The sequence below is a fragment of the Camelus dromedarius genome, chromosome 12, assembly GCF_036321535.1.
Source record: "Camelus dromedarius isolate mCamDro1 chromosome 12, mCamDro1.pat, whole genome shotgun sequence".
NCBI classification, from domain to species: domain Eukaryota; kingdom Metazoa; phylum Chordata; class Mammalia; order Artiodactyla; family Camelidae; genus Camelus; species Camelus dromedarius.
This window is the reverse complement of record NC_087447.1, coordinates 17385703-17403503: the sequence shown is the minus strand read 5'-3', so window position 1 is coordinate 17403503 and position 17801 is coordinate 17385703. Positions and strand designations below refer to the sequence as shown.

At 46.9% G+C, this 17801-nt stretch overlaps 1 protein-coding gene across 2 annotated transcripts in view; it reads left to right on the top strand.

Moving 5' to 3' along the window:
• The window catches only part of TTC17 (tetratricopeptide repeat domain 17), a 102095-nt gene extending 97610 nt beyond the window's left edge, over positions 1-4485 (top strand). For both annotated transcript variants that reach the window (XM_011000601.3, XM_064492428.1), the window contains exons 24-25: positions 1597-1740; positions 3344-4485. In XM_011000601.3, the coding sequence (XP_010998903.2) occupies positions 1597-1740; positions 3344-3475 (276 nt within the window). In that variant the 3' untranslated portion in view covers positions 3476-4485. The remainder of the gene's footprint in view (positions 1-1596; positions 1741-3343) is intronic.
• Positions 4486-17801: the final 13316 nt, after the last annotated feature.

Genomic DNA, 17801 nt, shown 5'->3' with positions numbered 1-17801 from the left:
CACCCAGCCAGTAAGAGAGTGGCAGAAGGCTAAGATGGGGCAAAAAAAGTGTGACCCGTTTTCGCCCCCACAAGCCCGTGAATTATACCCACTGTGGTGCCCTCCCTACCTCAGTAAGGTGGGAGGAGCGTCAGGGAGGGGCCTCAGGATCACTGTAAGACATTGTATCATTGAGTGCCCTTTCTGCTGTATTCAGAGCCATCCAACACACACTAAATACGCTGGCCTAGGTGGGCCGTCAGCCTCGAGTCCTTCTGGGTGTGGCTTATTCCCCGGGGCCTGGGGGCCTGGGTGGGGGGGGCCTGTGGTGCCCGGTCTGGCACTTGCTTCCAGACACAGAAACAGAAGCAAATTTCCAGTTCATATATATCAGCCAGTTCCTGGTCTTTATCTGACTTCATCTTTTCCACAAAAACAAAAACACCCAGAATACCCTGTGTAGCATCAGTCTTTTCAAAAAGCCATTGTTAGGATGATGGAGAATGTAAAAATTTTTAACAGCACATTTGTATCCACACGTGCTGAGTTCTGCATTAATCTCCAGATCTCATACTCCCTAAAGACAAGACCGTGTCCTCTTGTTCACAAGGGCGGTGTTTGGGCTGGTGGAAGGGGTAGGGCTTTCCTGTCAGGCGTTGCCGAGCTCTAAACGCAGCTCTCCCTCTCACCGGCTTTGTGATCTCAGGCAAGGTATTAAACCTCTGTGACCTCATATATGACACGCACTACTACGTGGGTGTCTGGTAGGGACAGAGGTGGTTCTCTTTTTCTGTTTTCTCAGCATCTTCTACAGAAGAACCCAGGGATGCAGAACAGTGTGGTACAGATAGTGGTTGCTCAGGTAACACAGTAAAGGGAATACGTATTTGTAATATTTGTGATATTAATAAATATTTGTGATAATAATATTGCTGCTTGTTCAACCTATCAGTCTGTGCTCTCTGCTGCTAGGCGATAGGGAAGGGCCAAGACTCTAGATCGGGGTCAGGGAACTTTCTCTGTAAAGGGCCGGAGAGTACAAATACAGGCTCTGAGGCCAGCCAGCCTCCTTTGCGGCCACTCACTCCTGCCACGGTGGCGTGAAGACAGCAACAGAAGTGCCCAAGGGAATGGGAGCGGTGTTCAAGTTTCAGAAACAGGCAGCAGGCTGGATGCGGCCTGTGAGCCAAAGCTTGCCAGCCCCTGCTTCAGGTGGTGCGGCCGTCCTTGCAGAGGACACCTTGGCTCTGACAGCACGTCTCACTGTGTGGTCTGTGGACGATGTCTGCCACAAACTATTCCTTACACATCTGCAGTGAGACTCAGAGCTTGCACCAGGATGGAAACCAGCAGCCTCACCCAGCAGATTGTTTACCCAACTGACATTTTTGCTTTGTTTTTTGAGGCAAGACTCTCAGTGAAAGAAGCACCGTGTGGGTACGCTGGTGCGAGCTCCTTCCCTGTCACAGACACGTAGCAAACCGCTGCCTCCCACGCTGAGATGCACGACTCTGCCATTTACCAGGAAACTGACCACATTACTTACCATCACAACAGCCAAGAAGGAAAGCTTAAAAACCAATATTCTAACTTCTTGCATTCTCCTTCCTCTCCCAGGACGTGCCCCTGATCAGCCTGGCCAACATCCTGCACAACGCCAAGCTCTGGAACGACGCCGTCATCGTGGCCACCATGGCCGTGGAGATCGCACCTCACTTTGCCGTGAATCACTTCACGCTGGGCAACGTCTACGTGGCAATGGTGAGGTTGGCGTGAGCGGAGCAGACCAACTCTGCCGCTTTCTCTCAGGGGCACATCTTCTTTGATCTCAAACTTCTTTGACTATGTCAGTGTCCTCCAGTTTCCTGTAAGTTTTGTGTCTGAAAGTGTTAGCTCTCCACGAAAGGTATATCTTAAAAGGTAAGGGGTTTGAGTTTTTAAAAATAATACAGGGAATTCATCCAAGTGTTTGCAGCTACGTGGGTCCTCACTGTGAGTCTAACATTACCAGTAGAGTGAGATTTACCCACAGTTTTCTGGAGACATCGCCTGTTCCAGAAAACCTTACCTAACTCTCCATGTGGAGACACACACTCATGTGCTGTTACTTCCACGTTGGGCTGGGTCCCAGTGGTCGCACTCACGATGCCCTGTGCATATGTCTCTTGTTGTGTTTTCACCCGGTTTTATAACCTTTAAGTGTTTGTCTCTGCCCCTAGACCAGGAGCTCCTTAAGAGGCTCCCCTTCATCTCCCTGTTCCTAGCACTTGACAGTATTTGGCACATAGTAGGTGCTCACCAAATGTTCAGCGAATGGTGGAATGCCACTAGTTTCATGGGATACCATTTACAGACGAAATGGCAAAGCTGTCATCCAGAACCCTGTACTCTGGTCAGAATGAGGACCGATTTCAGAACTGAAAATCCCAGGGGTTGCCCAGAAACTGTCATAGCCGAATTTAACATGAGAATTTTGCCATCCACTTCCATCGAAAGCTTGCTGTCCCGCATGGGGCTGTTCCCAAGCTGCTCTCCATGAAGGTTAATACAGTGAGCAGCTTCAGGCTCTAAGTTTTGTGTGTCATCCCTGACTTCAAAGGCAGGAAATATAATTTGGCCAGGTAGGTATTGCTGAATGTGCAGATTTCCCCCTCTGCTTCTTAAGACTGAAGACTCTATTTTCGTCCCCAGTAAGTGAATTTGCTGCTGTGAATGAGGAATTCTGCTCTCACTTGGCTGGAGGGCGCGTTTAGCCAGCTGGTTCAGGCTCTTCGTCAGGAGTACTAGTCTAAGGAAAGATTAACGCCTTCAGAATGGCCGGGATCATTTCCAAACCGTGTTCACATTTCCAAGTGTTAGGGAGCATAAGGAACTGTTTCAAAATGTATGATTCTAATTGAAATACCTGACTTTACTTCCGTCTTTCCAGTTACAGTAGAAAATTCAGGCAGATGCCTAATGAGCTTTCAGGCATAGTTCTAGAGGTCTCTGCAAGGATTCAGTGAAAGGGTTTCATAAAGCACCGAGCTCTGGGCCTGGCGCGCAGCAGGCACTCAGTTGTGCCGGTTTCCTACCGTCACTACCACGATGACTCCTGTCATTGGGCCGAACCTCTGTAGAGTTGACCTCCCCTTTCCCCCAGCTCTTAGGCTCTGCCACAGTTTTCCTTGTGATTCTGGACCTTGGGGATGGAGCTGGTTGTTTCCTCCAGACCCCAGAGTTTTCCTCAGAGAGTTAGATCCACTGAGAAAATACCTCCGGATTGTCACGCCCACAGATGTGCTCTTCAAGAAGAAAGAAGTCACCATGTATATTTAGTCTGGTGGTGGTAGCCCTCTCACGTTTGTCCCTTGGCCCCTCACAGGAAGAGTTTGAAAAAGCACTGGTGTGGTACGAGTCTACACTGAAGCTGCAACCCGAGTTTGTCCCGGCCAAGAACAGGATCCAGACCATCCAGTGTCACTTAATGCTGAAGAAGGGGCGGCGCTCTCCTTAGCTCACCTCCCTTTTCTCCTGTCTCTCTCTCTTCTCATCTCTTCAAAACAGGAATCAGAAAAGAAACCAATCATTGTCAGTATCTACCTTTAATGATGTGTGCTTAAACAACCAAATAAGACATATAGCAGGACTTTTACATGGGAATTGGTTTGTTTTTGTTTTTAAGTTCCTTCTTTCCCCCAGCCAACCTCAGAAACACAACTTTCTTAAAAGGAAAATGCAGCTTAAAGATATTGTGTAAATACTGAGCCAAGACATTTCTGGAGCTGTGCTCTGTCTCCAAAACCTCGATGCCTTTAGGGCTTTTCTCAGTGGTCCAGCCAGCCTCCTCCTCTTGGGTGGAGGACGAAGCCGCATTGCACATTCTCTGCTTCCTGTTGTAGCCTCTGTTGTCAGTGGAAATGCAGAAGCCCACCTGGTGCCAGTCAGTGAGAAGCCATGTTCTGCGCTCTCTCCTCTCAACCCCCACGCTGCCCCCAGTCTCGTCCGTTCCGTGCTGCTGTGTCACAACTCAGAGGTAGTTTGCAGGGGAGGAAGGGAAATTTTAAAAACAAAATATTTACAACATCAGAAACTCTTAGGATCACCTGACCTTTGTGATGTTATTTATGTTGGGGAGGGAGGGGGGCTGAGCAGGGGAAATCAGCAGTGTACAACATCTATATCATTTGTACTTTAATTACAAATTACAAGGAAACCAATAAGTGGAAATCCTATATAACAGGTTTATATATATAGAATATGTATATTTGAAGCCCTCTACAGACTGAGTCTATGTTTTACTAATTCTTTGTTCACTGTGTTACCCATCTTGAAATAAGGCGTGAGTGTCAGCTCCCTCTCTCTGAGGCCTCCAGACGGAGCCCTTCAGGAGAGTGATGAGCCAAGGTTGAGTGTTTCCGTACAATGCTTATACCTCTGGTCCCAGGAGAGTCAGAAACTCCAGACATTTGGGAATCTTCAAGGGCACATAATGAGGACAAAAATAAAAGTTGTTTATGAACAAAATAGGTCTGTGGTGTGGTTCTTCTTTAGAAGCAGGCTCATCTGGACAGCTCTGAAACCTAACTGTAATCCTGGGTCAGGTCTTCTCAAGTCCTAGTTGTCTTTTTACTTTCTTTCTTCCCACAGCAGCAAGGTGAGGGAGGAAACAATCCATCACTGGGTTTTATGGTTGGTGAAGTTATTAGCATGATGCATTTGACTAGGAAAGCTGCACAGTCAGCAGGTGTTCAGAGTTGATAATTGACCTTCCTGGAAAAGGAGGAATAATCCAAGCCACAGAGTCGTGTCCCCTCAGGTGAGCACCGACCCTAAACTTCATCCAAGTAAACTCTGGGGAGAACCTTGGTGAGAGCCGTACCAGTGAAAATTGAGCGTTCCATTTGGGACAGAACTCCACCGAACACAGTTTCTAGTAGACTTTGCTAGAACCTTGTCAGACACCGGTCAGATCTAACCCTGGGTCGCTGAACCTGGAGCATTTGGTTCTCTCACAGACTGTGTGACTTTTTTTAGAAGCAGGTGAGCAGAGATACCTGTGAGCACTCCATCTTTTACACAGCATGAGTCCAGCTAATTTCGAAGTTTTATCAGATGTATTTTAAAAAATCAATTTTGAATGAGAATTGTGAGTTCATTGACTGACTGCTGGATAAAGTGACCTCTTTTCACTCGGAGGATCCTTATGAATTAACGTGTGTGTCTGAGTGTCTTCCCTGTTTCCCCACCTCTCCAAAAGGTGGCATTTAGTTTTTCCTGAAACTTCTTTTTTTTAATTTACATACAGTGAAATTCACTTTGGTGTAGTTCTTTGAGTTTTGACAAATGCAGAGAGTCATGCAGCCACCACAACAAACAAGACACAAAACGTTCATCACCCCGAAAAGACTCCTTCACTCTGCCCCTTTCTAGTCAAACATCACCCTTAACCCTTGGCAACTGTTGATCTGTTCTTTGTATAAATTTTTTCTTTTCCCTCACATTATGTTAAGTGAAAGAAGTCAGACTCCAAAGGCTATGTACTATATAATTCCATTTACACAACATTATGGAACAGCAAAAGTAGATGCCCTGAGGCAGGAGCATACTGAAAGTTTCAAAACAGGAGAGTAATAGGAGATGAAGCCGAAGAGGTGAGCCAGATTGTGTAGTGTTTTTTTTTTTTTTTTTTTTTGGTTTTTGTTTGTTTTTTGTAGGGCTCTATCTGTCATTGCAAGTCACTAGTTTTAAGGAGAGCAGTAACATTATCTGACCTATTTTAACAGGAGTCAAGATTACTCTAGGATTTTTTGACCTGAGTAATTAGAAGGAGAGAGTTGCTATTAACTTAGTTGGGAAGACCAAAGTTAGACAAGAATTTTGGGGGAAGATAAGGAATTCAGTTTTATGTAGACCATGTGACGATACCATGTAGACAGTTGTATAAATTAGGATTATCAGAGGATATGAATGCTGGAGATTTAAATTTGGAGGTCACAGGTGTGGGAATAGTATCTGAAACCATGTGACTGGATGAGATCATTAGGGATGTGAGAGAATATAGACAAGAGTACAGATTTAAAGTCTGAGAACTGGGAAATTCCAACGTTATGAGGTCAGACGGTTTACATGCCCAACAACAGGAGAATTCACGCCTGATGTCCAAGAAGCAGTAGAGCAATTTGAAAAGTAAGAATGCTGAAAGTGTTCACATAGTTAAAAGACTAGCACCTGTATATCAGAAAAATTATGAAACATGGGCAGGTAGATATGGTGAAAAAAAACCACATAGGAATCCTACAAGTGAAAAATATTACTGAAATAAATATCTCAGTGGATAGGTTAGACTGGACACAGCTGAAGAGAGTGTTAGTGTATTGGAAGACAAGAAATCTACCAAAGCAAAAAACAGATAAAATTTTTCTCAGGTATTTGTATTAAATGCTTTCATAGGACAAATTCCTCACTTTCCAGGCTAGGACTCACTTTCTTAAGCAGTCAGGCTTTTGCATCAGGGTCCAGAAATGGAATAAAACTCTTAATTTATTTCTAGAATTGGGAAAAATCTGGTGGCAGGATTGAAGACCCATGCTAATACGAAGAGCTAACATCTGTTCATTGCATAGTGTGTGCCTGTCCCTGTTCAAAGTGCTTCACATGGATCAGGAGCAATGGGTGGCTCAGGCGGGGCAGAGAGGCCAGATAGTATCTCTGTAGGTTAAGTGAGAACAGCTTCACATGACCTCTGGAGCTGTCCCTGATTTAGTCTTCCCTCTCCCTTTCAATTTCCAGTATCTTCTCCCTGATGCTGCTGTAGCTTCTCTAAGGTATTGCTGGGTCTGTCCACCATTATTAATTCAATAGTTCAGTGACTTTTTTTTTTTTTAATCAAGTAACTGTTTACTTCCAGGCCCACAAATTGTAAGAGCAGGGGATATAGACCTTTATTGGACATACAGCTGAGCCTCTGGAGACAAGATACATGGTCAGCAGACACAGAATTGTCAAAGCCATCCTGAGGAAAAAGAACAAAGCTGGAAAGGCCTAACCCTCCCAGACCTTAGACAATACTACAGAGCTACCATAATCAAAACAGCGTGGTACTGGCACAAAAACAGACATATGGATCCATGAAACAGAATAGAGAGCCCAGAAATAAGCCCCCACACCTATGGTCAATTAGTCTTTGACAAAGGAGGCAAGAATACACAATGGAGAAAACACAGTCTCTTAAGCATATGGTGCTGAGAAAGCTGGACAGCCACATGTAAGTAAATGAAGTTAGAACACTCCCTCACACTATACACAAAAAGTAAACTCAAAATGGCCTGAAGACTTCAATATAAGACCTGACACCATAAAGCTCCTAGAAGAGAACATAAAACATTCTCTGACATAAACAGTACCAATGTTTTCTTAGGGCAGTCTCCCAAGGCAATAGAAATAAAAGCAAAAACAAACAAGTAGGATCTAATCAAACTTAAAGCTTTTGCTCAGTGAAGGAAATCATGAACAAAAGGAAAAGACAACTTTTGGACCTGGAGAAAGTATTTGCAAATGATGCAACCCACAAGTGCTTAATTTCCAAAATATACAAACAGCTCATACAACTCAGCAACAACAAAAACAACTCAATCAAAAAATGGGCAGAAGACCTAAATAGATGTTTCTACAAGGAAAATATACAGATGGCCAACAGGCACATGAAAAGGTGCTCAACATCGCTAATTATTAGAGAAATGCCAGTCAAAGCTACAATGAGGTACCACCTTACACTGGTCAGAATTGCTATCTCTCTAAAGTCTACAAATAAATGCTGGGGAGGGTATGGAGAAAAGGGAATCCTCCTACACTGTTGGTAGGAATGTAAATTGGTGCAGCCGCTACAGAAAACAATATGGAGATTCCTTAGAAAACAAAAATAGGGCTACCATGTGATCCAGTAATCACATTCCTGGGCATATATCTGAAGAAAACTAACTCGGGAAGATACGTGCACCCCAACTTTCATAGCATTATTTACAATAGCCAAGAAATGGAAGCAACTTAAATGTCTATCGACAGATGACTAGATAAAGAAGATGTGGTCTATATATACAATGGAATATACTCAGCCAAAAAAAGAATGAAATAATGCCATTTGCAGCAATATGGATGGACCTAGAGATGACATACTAAGTCAGACAGAAAGACAAATATTATATGATATCACTCATATGTGGAATCTGAAAAAATGATACAAATGGACTCACTTACAAAACAGAAACAGACTCACAGATGTAGGAAACAAACTTACTGTTGCCAAAGGGAAGGAGGAGAGGGATAAGTTAGGAATCGGGGATTGACAGATACAAACTACTATGTATAAAATAGATAAACAACAAGCACAGGGAACTATGTTCAATATCTTGTAATAAAATATAATGGAAAATAATCTGAAAAAGTGTATGTATATATATAAACTCACTTTGCTGTACACCAGAAACTAATACAAAACTCTAAATCAACTATACTTCAATTAAAAAAAAAAAGAAGATACATGGTCAGCTCATTTCCACGCAGAATGAGCGTCACCAAGGGGTCATCACAGGTGCCGTAGGTATGTGGCGTCCTGTGACGCTCGGACAATGCCTCAGAAAACCGGTGCAATTAAATAAGTGTAGAAAAGGGGAGAAGTGGGAGGAGTTGGCATTAGGGTAGTGGCTGCAGCACAATCCCACACAGGGAAATGCGGAAGTTTGGCACTTGTGGGAAACCCTAAATTGTAGCTTCAAGTGCAAGCTAGGGAGTAGCTCTTCATTTCCCTCAGAACAGAGCCCAAACTCTTTGGCTCTGCTCATGATGTCTTTCATGATTTGGCCCCAGCCTCATCGCTCCCCACCTTCCCCAGTATAGGAGCACCTGCAGTGGCCAGCACGGTGCCTGATGCACAGTAAATACTCAATACATGTTTGTGGAATGGAAAGTGAGTTGCAGAAGAAAAGCATGGAAAGCCCGGCGGGGGCTGAGCCATGGAGGACTCTGCTTGGAGTGTCCAAACCTGGGTGTGTGCACCTGGAAGAGGCTGCACCTCCCCCGTGGACTCAGACAGCGACTCCAACAGAGAGCTCCGCTTCCGGGTCTTCAGCACTCGGGAGTGGACTCTGTGTCCTCCAGTTCTCTCAGTCTTGTCTCTCTTTGAGGGCAGAAGCCACATCTAAAGTCTCATTCACAGTGTTGGCCACCAGTAGGTGCTGAATTAAACGTTTGTAGGCAGAGCTGGGCTTTCCTGTCCACATCTCCACAGAAAAGGAAAACATGGGGATTAGATCCAGGGAGGGCATGTCTGACCATTAGGGTGACTCCAAAGCTGAAGTTAGAAGCCAGGGTCCTCTGCTGCTGGCTCATTCACTGCTTGGGGGACAACAGCAGGCCTGGACGTCAGGGTGGAGCAGCTGGATCTAAGAAGGGAATTATCAGCACAGAGCTGGCCCCACCTTCTCCCTAACTCGTGGTGCAGGGCCCTTGGGCAGTAAAAGGTAGCCTGGGATTCCACTAACAGCCTATTAGCCAGATTGAGAGCAGGGAGCCCGAGGCAGAAGGATGTATGTGTGTGCGTGTTTTGCAAGTTCCATTGCAGAGAAGCAAGATATTTCATTTCCCTCAGATTGGTTTCCTAGAAAACCGTGAGATGTGGGTGGAAAGCCCCCAGAACTGCAACAGCAGGAAGAAGAGGAACACATCAATTGCACTGTCTGTCATTCATCCAGCATTTACTAAGTATTTACTACATACTGGGTACTGCATTCAGTGCTGGAGACACAGACGTGTGACATATGAGTGAACACATGTGGGAGAGACAAGATCGACACACCTGAAAGCGAATAGAGAACAATTAAGAATGAAGTGCTTAACTAGAAATAATTTATATGTGGACAAAGTATAGTAGAGCAGTGCAGAGCACGAATTTAGGCAAATCTGAGCTTGGTTTGAATCTGAACTCCACCACGTACTGTGTGATTATGAACCAGTTACTCCACCCATGAGCGTTGGTTCTCTCATCTGTAAGATGGGGATAATATCATGTACCTCATTTTGTAGTTGGGGGGATTAAATGAGATACGGATGTATACAGCATGGTATTTGGGAGGGCTGGCTCCAGAACTAGACTGCTTGGGCTCAGATCTCAACTCCCTCACTTCCCAGCTATCATCTTGGGCAAGTTACTTAACCTCGGTCTTGGTTTACCCATTCTTAAAGTTGGAATAACAACAGCTCCTACACTATTGGGTTGGTGTGAGGCTTAACTGAGTTTCATCCCATGGAAAACTTTTAGAATAATCCTGGAACATAGCCAGAACTCAGTCCATCTACAGCAGGAAAATGACTGCTGAATTATTGTCCCAAGAGAAAACAAAAATTTTATGCACACACAAACCTACATGTGAGTTTCAATTCCAGCTTTACTCATAATCTCCAAGAGCTGGAACATCCCACTGTCCTCCAACAGGTGAATAAACGAAGAAATACCTACCATTCAGGGATCAAGAGTAATAGACTACTGATTTATGCAACAATATGGATGCATTTCAAGTGCATTATGTTCAATGCAAGCAAGTCAGATTCAAAAAGCTATACACTATGTAATTCCATGTACATGGCATACGGAAAAGGAGAAACTATAGGGAGAACAGATTAACAGTTGCCAAAGGTCCTGATGTACCTCTAGTTCCAGGTACAGACTAGGGGTTCAGAGGAAACTGTTGAATGGATAAATGAATGAGTGAGTGAGTAAGTCATGTTAGACTGCCTCATATATCATATATTTTTTGTCCTTATTTAGCAGGAGTTAACTCCAAGGTAATCCCCCCAAGTGCTTAGGATTGAAGGCACCTCCCTCCAGGGAAGTTTCTGAGGTGGTCTCTACTGGAAACGCTACAAGGTCAAACATGTTTTTATGTTAGTTTCTGAGGCTGGAGGTTCCACGCTGTGTGGGGAGTGTGAATTCCAACCCACCTTCCCACAGGTAGGAGGCTCAAGGCTCTAATATTTTTACCTGGTGGACAGGGGCTTTCTGGTCTGGATCTTGTCCCTGGCTCCTGCCCTTAGACAGAGTACAGTTTCGTCTCTCAACTGAGGCCTGATTCCTGTCCCTACGTGGAGCCTAAGACCATGGCCCCTCGGGCCTGTAATGGATTCTCAGGCCCTGTGGCTCTGAGGTGCCAGTTCCTGCTCATCACCGGCGTCTGGCCATTTCTCTTTCTTGATTTGTGAGTTTAGTATTTTGACATATTATCTCCTGTCTTTGTATGTGTTGGAGTTGGAAATGGGGGATTCCAGTGTGTGTGTTCCATGTGCCACCATGACTAGACATTTGGAGAGGCCAGTCTTACACCACATATGACCTTTCCTCCAAGAAACCTGGAACCTTCCCCTGGGGGACATGAGCCCCTGTATGAGAAGCCTTGCTACTGACATGAAGTATGTCCTTCATATGGGATGAAATAGGAAAGGACGTCCAGACACACTGGCTTCAGAGCAGACCCCCATTTTGTCTAGAGCTCACCTGCTCCAGAATTAGGCCATGCCCTCCAACCCCCAGATCCCTGCAGGTGCCTATTGCAGGAAGCCTAGCCTCTCTGAAAATGCCTCAGTACCTTTGAGGAGGTACCTTTTATGATTTGAAAACAAGGCCAGACCCCTGTTGAAAGTAAGGCCCAGCCAGACCCACACACTAACTTCATAAAAATGGCAGACAGGAGCCTGCGCTTCTCCATCAAGGCCTCTCCAAGAGTTTCAAGGATATGTCCAGAGCTGTCCTCCCCAGTCCTTCTCTCTTCAGCCATGTGCCTTGGGGAGAAGCTAGTGAAAATCCGGGGGCTCAGGGATAAGGGACCAGGCCAACTTCTGCCCACTGCTCTCCAAAGCCTGCAGGTGGCAGCTGGACACAAGGCTGAGCCTGTGAGAACCAAACACGGCCACTGAGCGGGGACGCTCACCATCAGGGCAGCTCAGAGTCCCGGCTGCGGAGGCGAAAGGGAGGGGGAGGAGCCTCAGACCTGTGCTGTCCAGTGTGATAGCCACTAACCAATCTGCCTACTGACACTTACATTTAAACTCATCAAAATAGGATAAAATTAAGAATTCAGTTCCTTGGTTGCACCAGTCACATCTCAAGTACTCAACAGCCACATGGGCTACTGTGTCGGACAGCATAGATATGAAACAGTTCCATCATCGGAGAGGCCCGTGGGGCAGCACTGCCCCCAACAGTGAGCTCCACCCTGTGCCAAGCGGATGACCACCCAGACACCAGACGAGTCCAGATCACCCCCAGAGGACGTCCATTCAGAAGGCCCCAGCGTGGGTCCCTTGACACAGACCTCTCCCCACCTCTTTCGTGTATTCCTTTCCAGTTTTATCGAGATACGATTGACATACAGCACTGTATTAAGTCTAAAGTGTACAGTGTAATGATGTGACCTACGTACATTGTGAAATTAACACCACAGTAAGTTTAGTGAATACTCATCATCTCATACAGATACAAAAAGAAAAAAAAGGGAAGATGTGGGGTTTTTTTTCTATGATGAGACCTCTTAGAATTTACTCTAAGTTTGAAATATGCCATCCAGCCACGTTAACTGTAGTCATCATGTTGTACATGGCATCCCTGGCACTTTTTAAAATCTTATCATTGGAAGTGTATACCCTCTCCCCTCCTTCTTCTTCGGAAGTAATTACCTCCCCTCAAGCTGGGGTGGCACTTAGGGTTTAGGGCTCCAGATGAAACTGGGTGTGAAATGGAATAGCATCCTGGTTCTTTTGGTAGAAACAGAACTTGGAGGTGCTTTGAGGACCAGATGCCAGTCCCACTACCCTGCGTGCCTTCAGGTCTCAGTGCCTTTGAATGGGCTGTCACCTCTCCCTGGGATGCTGGGATGCTGGGCTCAAAGAGGGGTCTGCTGACTTCACTGGGGTTACTTCTGTATCTAGAAGTTGGTTTGGAGGTAGTTCTCTGGAATGGGCTTGGCTGGGCACCTTCATTGGTACAGCTCTGCTCCACATGTCTCATCCTCTTCCTGGGACCAGCGAGCTAACCTAGATTATTCTCATGGCCATGGCAGGGGCACTAGATACAAGGCCACTCATGTGAGCACATTTAAATACCCTGCTTGAACCTAAATGTCCCCCGACAAATGACTTAATAAAGTTGTGAGATATATATATATAAAATGGAATACTACTCAGCCATAAAAAAGAATAAAATAATGCCATTTGCAGCAACATGGATGGACCTGGAGATTGTCATTCTAAGTGAAGTAAGCCAGAAAGAGAAAAAAAATACCATATGATATCACTTATATGTGACATCTTAAAAAATGATGCAAATGAACTTGTTTACAAAACAGAAGCAGACTCACAGACATAGAACACAAACTTATGGTTACCAGGGCAGGAAAGAGGAAAGTGAGGGTGGAGGGATAAATTGGGAGTTTAGGATTTGCAGATACTAACAACTATATATAAAATAGGTAAACAACAAGGCCCCACTGTATAGCACAGGGAACTATATTCAATAGCTTATAATACCTATAATGAAAGAATCTGAAAAGGAATACATATAACTGAATCACTATGTTATACATCAGAAATTAACACATTGTAAACCGACTATATTTAAATAAAAATAAAGTACCCTGCTTGTGTCACGTCTGCTAATATCCATCGTCCAGGGGCAGGCAATTACAACTTGCTCTCAGAGGGAGAGCAATACAGAGTCATTATGCTCCAAGTCACATGTCAGCCCATGGCGGTGGGCACAGATACAAGGAGTGAAGACTTGGGGCCCTTAACACCATCTACCGCGGTCTTCTTCCAAGTTTTGCCTTCAGTGGGCCAGATAAACAGAACATTGGCTCTGTGCGCTCTGTCCACTCCACACCCCAGGACGAATGCATCACTTTTGGGTGAACTTAGTGCCACTTCCCTAGTTATAACAGTTATCCCTCTGTTACAACACATCCCACATGGTTCTGCAGCTGATTCTTTGTGTGTCTGCCTCCTCTGTTACACTGGGCGCACCTGTCTTATTCCCCAAGGGTCCAGAGTGGCCATCCATAAATCTCCCTTGGACGCTGAGTGAATGACAGCACATTCCCTGCCACCACGGCCTCTCCCTTCTCTGACGTCCTCTGCACAGTCTTTTCACCCTTTATCTCGTTTTCTGGGTACTGCTTGTCAATCTGCTATGCTTACAATTCATCATTAGAGTCATATGACTGACTTTTTACTGGCAGATCTTTCAAAGCGGCCACCTCAGAAGACTGTAGTCTTGTCTACCCTTTCCCCACTCTGAGTTCTGTTTTCAGCAACTCCTGCAGGAATGCTGTCATGTTCGCCTGAATACTCCTGAGGGTGACAAATCTTTGCCTTGTTAAGGTGGAGGGAATTTTTGGAAACGGCTGATAGTCATTTGGATCCAGAGCTGGTGACTAAGGTGGGTGATCAGCTGGGTCATTCCGGGGGCAGAAAAATGAGACGTGGTCAGGAAGGAAGGAGCCTGCGATCTTCCCACAGTTTTAGAGCTATCCCCGAGGACAGTCCCAAGGAGCCCCAGACGGACGTGAAGACAGAATCATCTGAACACATCCACCCCCTCCATGGGTGACTATTTTGAAAAGGCTCATACACCTTTGGAGGAGAAAGTTTTCATCTCACTTTAGCTGTGGTTCTGATTCTTTGCAATCCTTTGGAGAATCTGATGAGAGCTCTGGACCCTCTCTCCAGAAAAATGCTCATGAACCCATAGTTTGCATATAATTTCAGGGTGGCCCATGGACCCACCTGAGGCCAATCCAAGGATCCCAGGTAAGAGCTTCTGTTTGGAATGAACACACTAACTAGTCTAAAGGCACCAGAGAGCAAGTATGGTTTTCTCGTTTCCTAGTTTCTGCCCACACCCCCGCTCAGTGAGCCCAGCCCAGGCTATAACAGAACAGATTCTCCAGGAATCGTGTGTAAGCTACTGGTATGCTCTCCCTCACCCTGAGATCATCTCTGTGGGCGAGATCCCCGCGGCCAGCGCGAGCCCTCAGCACCCCTGTCAGGTGGGCAGTGCAGTCTGAGTGTGGTCAGAATGGCTGTTTCAACCTCCACTAGGTTCTTGCTTGGGAAGAAGCAGGAGTCTTGCTGCTCCACTGAGGCTCGGGGGTTCAGGCCAGGAATGATCTTTATTTTGGGCACAGAAGGGCCAGGTCAGGCCAGGCCAGATCCACTGTTCTTGGTGGCCCTCCCTTCAGGCAGGCACCTGTTAGTGTGCTGGGAGCTGCAGCCAAGGGCACAGGGGTGGGAAACGGCTGCTATGAAGCCTTGTGGCCACAAGAGGGAGCCATTTGTTCTGAAAGGACAAGGCGTCTGGCTGGAAGCGTGACTCCCATCTTCATCCCCCAACACCCATGCAGGCTCTGGGTCGCGCAGGGTGCTGACTGCAGAAAGGGACAGCGCATGGGGTGCAGGTGGCCGCCAGCTGTGACAGACTCTCCTCCAGCCACCTGCCTCTGTCCTGACGCCTCTGAGCTCTCAGACCTTTATAAGGTGTTCTTCATCTTAACTTTTTCTTTAGGGCAAAAGTAACCCAAGTTCAAAGGGGAAAATGAGAAAATTCAGACAAGCAAGGGACACGCGTAACCAGCCCTTCTCAAAGACTACCCTGGTCACCACCATGGGGGGGTGCATCCTGCGGGGGACCTTTGTGGACAGTGCTCCTCGGGGGCTAACAAGAATAGCAGAGCCTTCCAGGTAGAAACAGGGTGGCTTTGAGACTATAGGGTTTCTCCGCAGTTTGTGTAGAGCCGGTGATACCTCCAGGGTTCTGAGCCACAGGTGCCTGGAGGGAGAAGCAAGTGGCCAGGGAGGGAAGGGAAGGAAGCTAATCCCCCGAGCACAGGGGCCGGCTCCTCTGTTCTGTACGCCCACGATGTGGCCAGTACCCGTCCTGCTTTACAGCTGGGGAAACTGAGACTCAAATGAGATCACTTCTTCTGGGGCACGCAGCCAATGAAGTGATGGGGCCCAGATCTGAAGGCTGGACTATCTTGCTCCAGAAGCTGAGATCTTTACAAAACCCCGGGGTGTCTCAGGGCAAGGGTCTATCCTCAGGTTTGGGGAATGTGGCCCAGCTTCACATGCCCCACCTGCACCCATAGCATCGCCCACATCCTAGAGTTTGCAGGACAACCCCAAGGTCAGAGGGTTTCTTGAGCCATTAATCCCTCTGTCCTGCTTCCACAGGCTGTGCCCTAACCCAGCCCTCAGGAGGCCTAGAGGAGGGGAGGTGGGCATTAGGGGAAGGTCCTCAGGAGATACTGCAGTGAAACGACGACTGCCCACTCAGTCTCCCTTGGCGTGGTGGGAACGGCTCTCACCTGTCTCTCTCAGGCTCTGCAGAATGGGTGCACAGAGACTCTGTTCATCTCTGGAAAGAAGCCCCTGCCACCCTTCCATGGGGAACAGGCAGCTCTGAAGAACCCACCCTGTTCCCTACCTCCCTTTCTTAGGACACCTCCTCCCAGACTCAGCCCAGAGGCCCAGGGAGAGGCCTCCCCTGGTTGCCAGGGCAACAGATCCATTGTTCCTGCCACTGGAGTGGGGAGTGTAGCAGGCAGGGCCCCCCCCCCCCCAGTTCCTAGACCCAGCTCTCCCTACCGTTCTTGAGCCAGTGGAGCCCGCAGGGCCCCATTCTATTCCTCCGGGCCTCTTTGTCACATCGAGATGCAGAGGAGGGGGAGACAGGCTGACTGGTCACCATGCCAACATCACATTGCCCACATCCCTGGGGGGAGGGGAGGGGCTGGGGCAGTCAAATATTCAGCAGTCTGGGAGCAGTTTGTCTGTCCCTCGGGTAACCTGCCAAGGGACCCTGCTGCTGGGCCAGCCACAGGCCTCCGGGTCCCCTGCGGGAGGGGATTTCGCCAGCTCTCTGCTTTCTGCCCTGTTTGCTCCATGTTTGCTCGGTTAAGCACAGCTCGGAGCTCAGGCTTTCTCCCACCCGTCCTGAACGTCCGCCAGCAGGCTGGGCCTGGGCCCTGGAAGAGGAGCTGGTCTGTGCCCGGCCACCTGGCCTGCACTGGGGCCACAGTCCCTCGATCATTCACTCCTTCACTCACTCCAGCTCGTTCACTCGACAACATTCACTGGGGCCGACTCAGGACCACTTCAGTATTATTAAAACCACTTTACGGAAGGAGAACTCTTACTCCAAGAGGTAAATGGCCCAAAGTGCCCAAAATATTAAGTGTCAGAGGCAGGATTTAATCTCAGGTCTTGCTGGTTCCAACGTTGCTGCTTTAAAGTCAAGGAGAGATTACACCCTCCCCACCATCAGCGGTATCTTGACTACTCTGTGCACACAAGTAGATCGGTTATTGCCTAAAAATAAAGCCATTACAAGGACCTTAAGGGCAGGGTGTCTTGGACATAGTAGCTGCATACTAAGTACAGGATGGATGGATGGATGGACATATTCATGGTAACTATTCAGTGTTAAGGGCAACTGTTCATTTACTCATTTATTTATTCCCTTGTATATTCATTCAGTAAATAAGTACCAAGGACTTCTGTGTGCCAGGCACTGTGCTGGGCACAGCAGACGCAGGAAAACAAAACATATCTCATTCCAAGTCCGTGAGAGGGGTGGACAAGCCAACTACCGATTACAACCCACTGAGACAAGAGCTACAGTCAGCGAAGCCAGGCTGACCTCAGTGGCATCTCACCTCCTGAGGCACTGAGTCACAGACCCTCTGTGCTGAAACAGACGATAAAATTCTTCTAGGTCAGTTTTTATGCTTTGGTCATTTCCT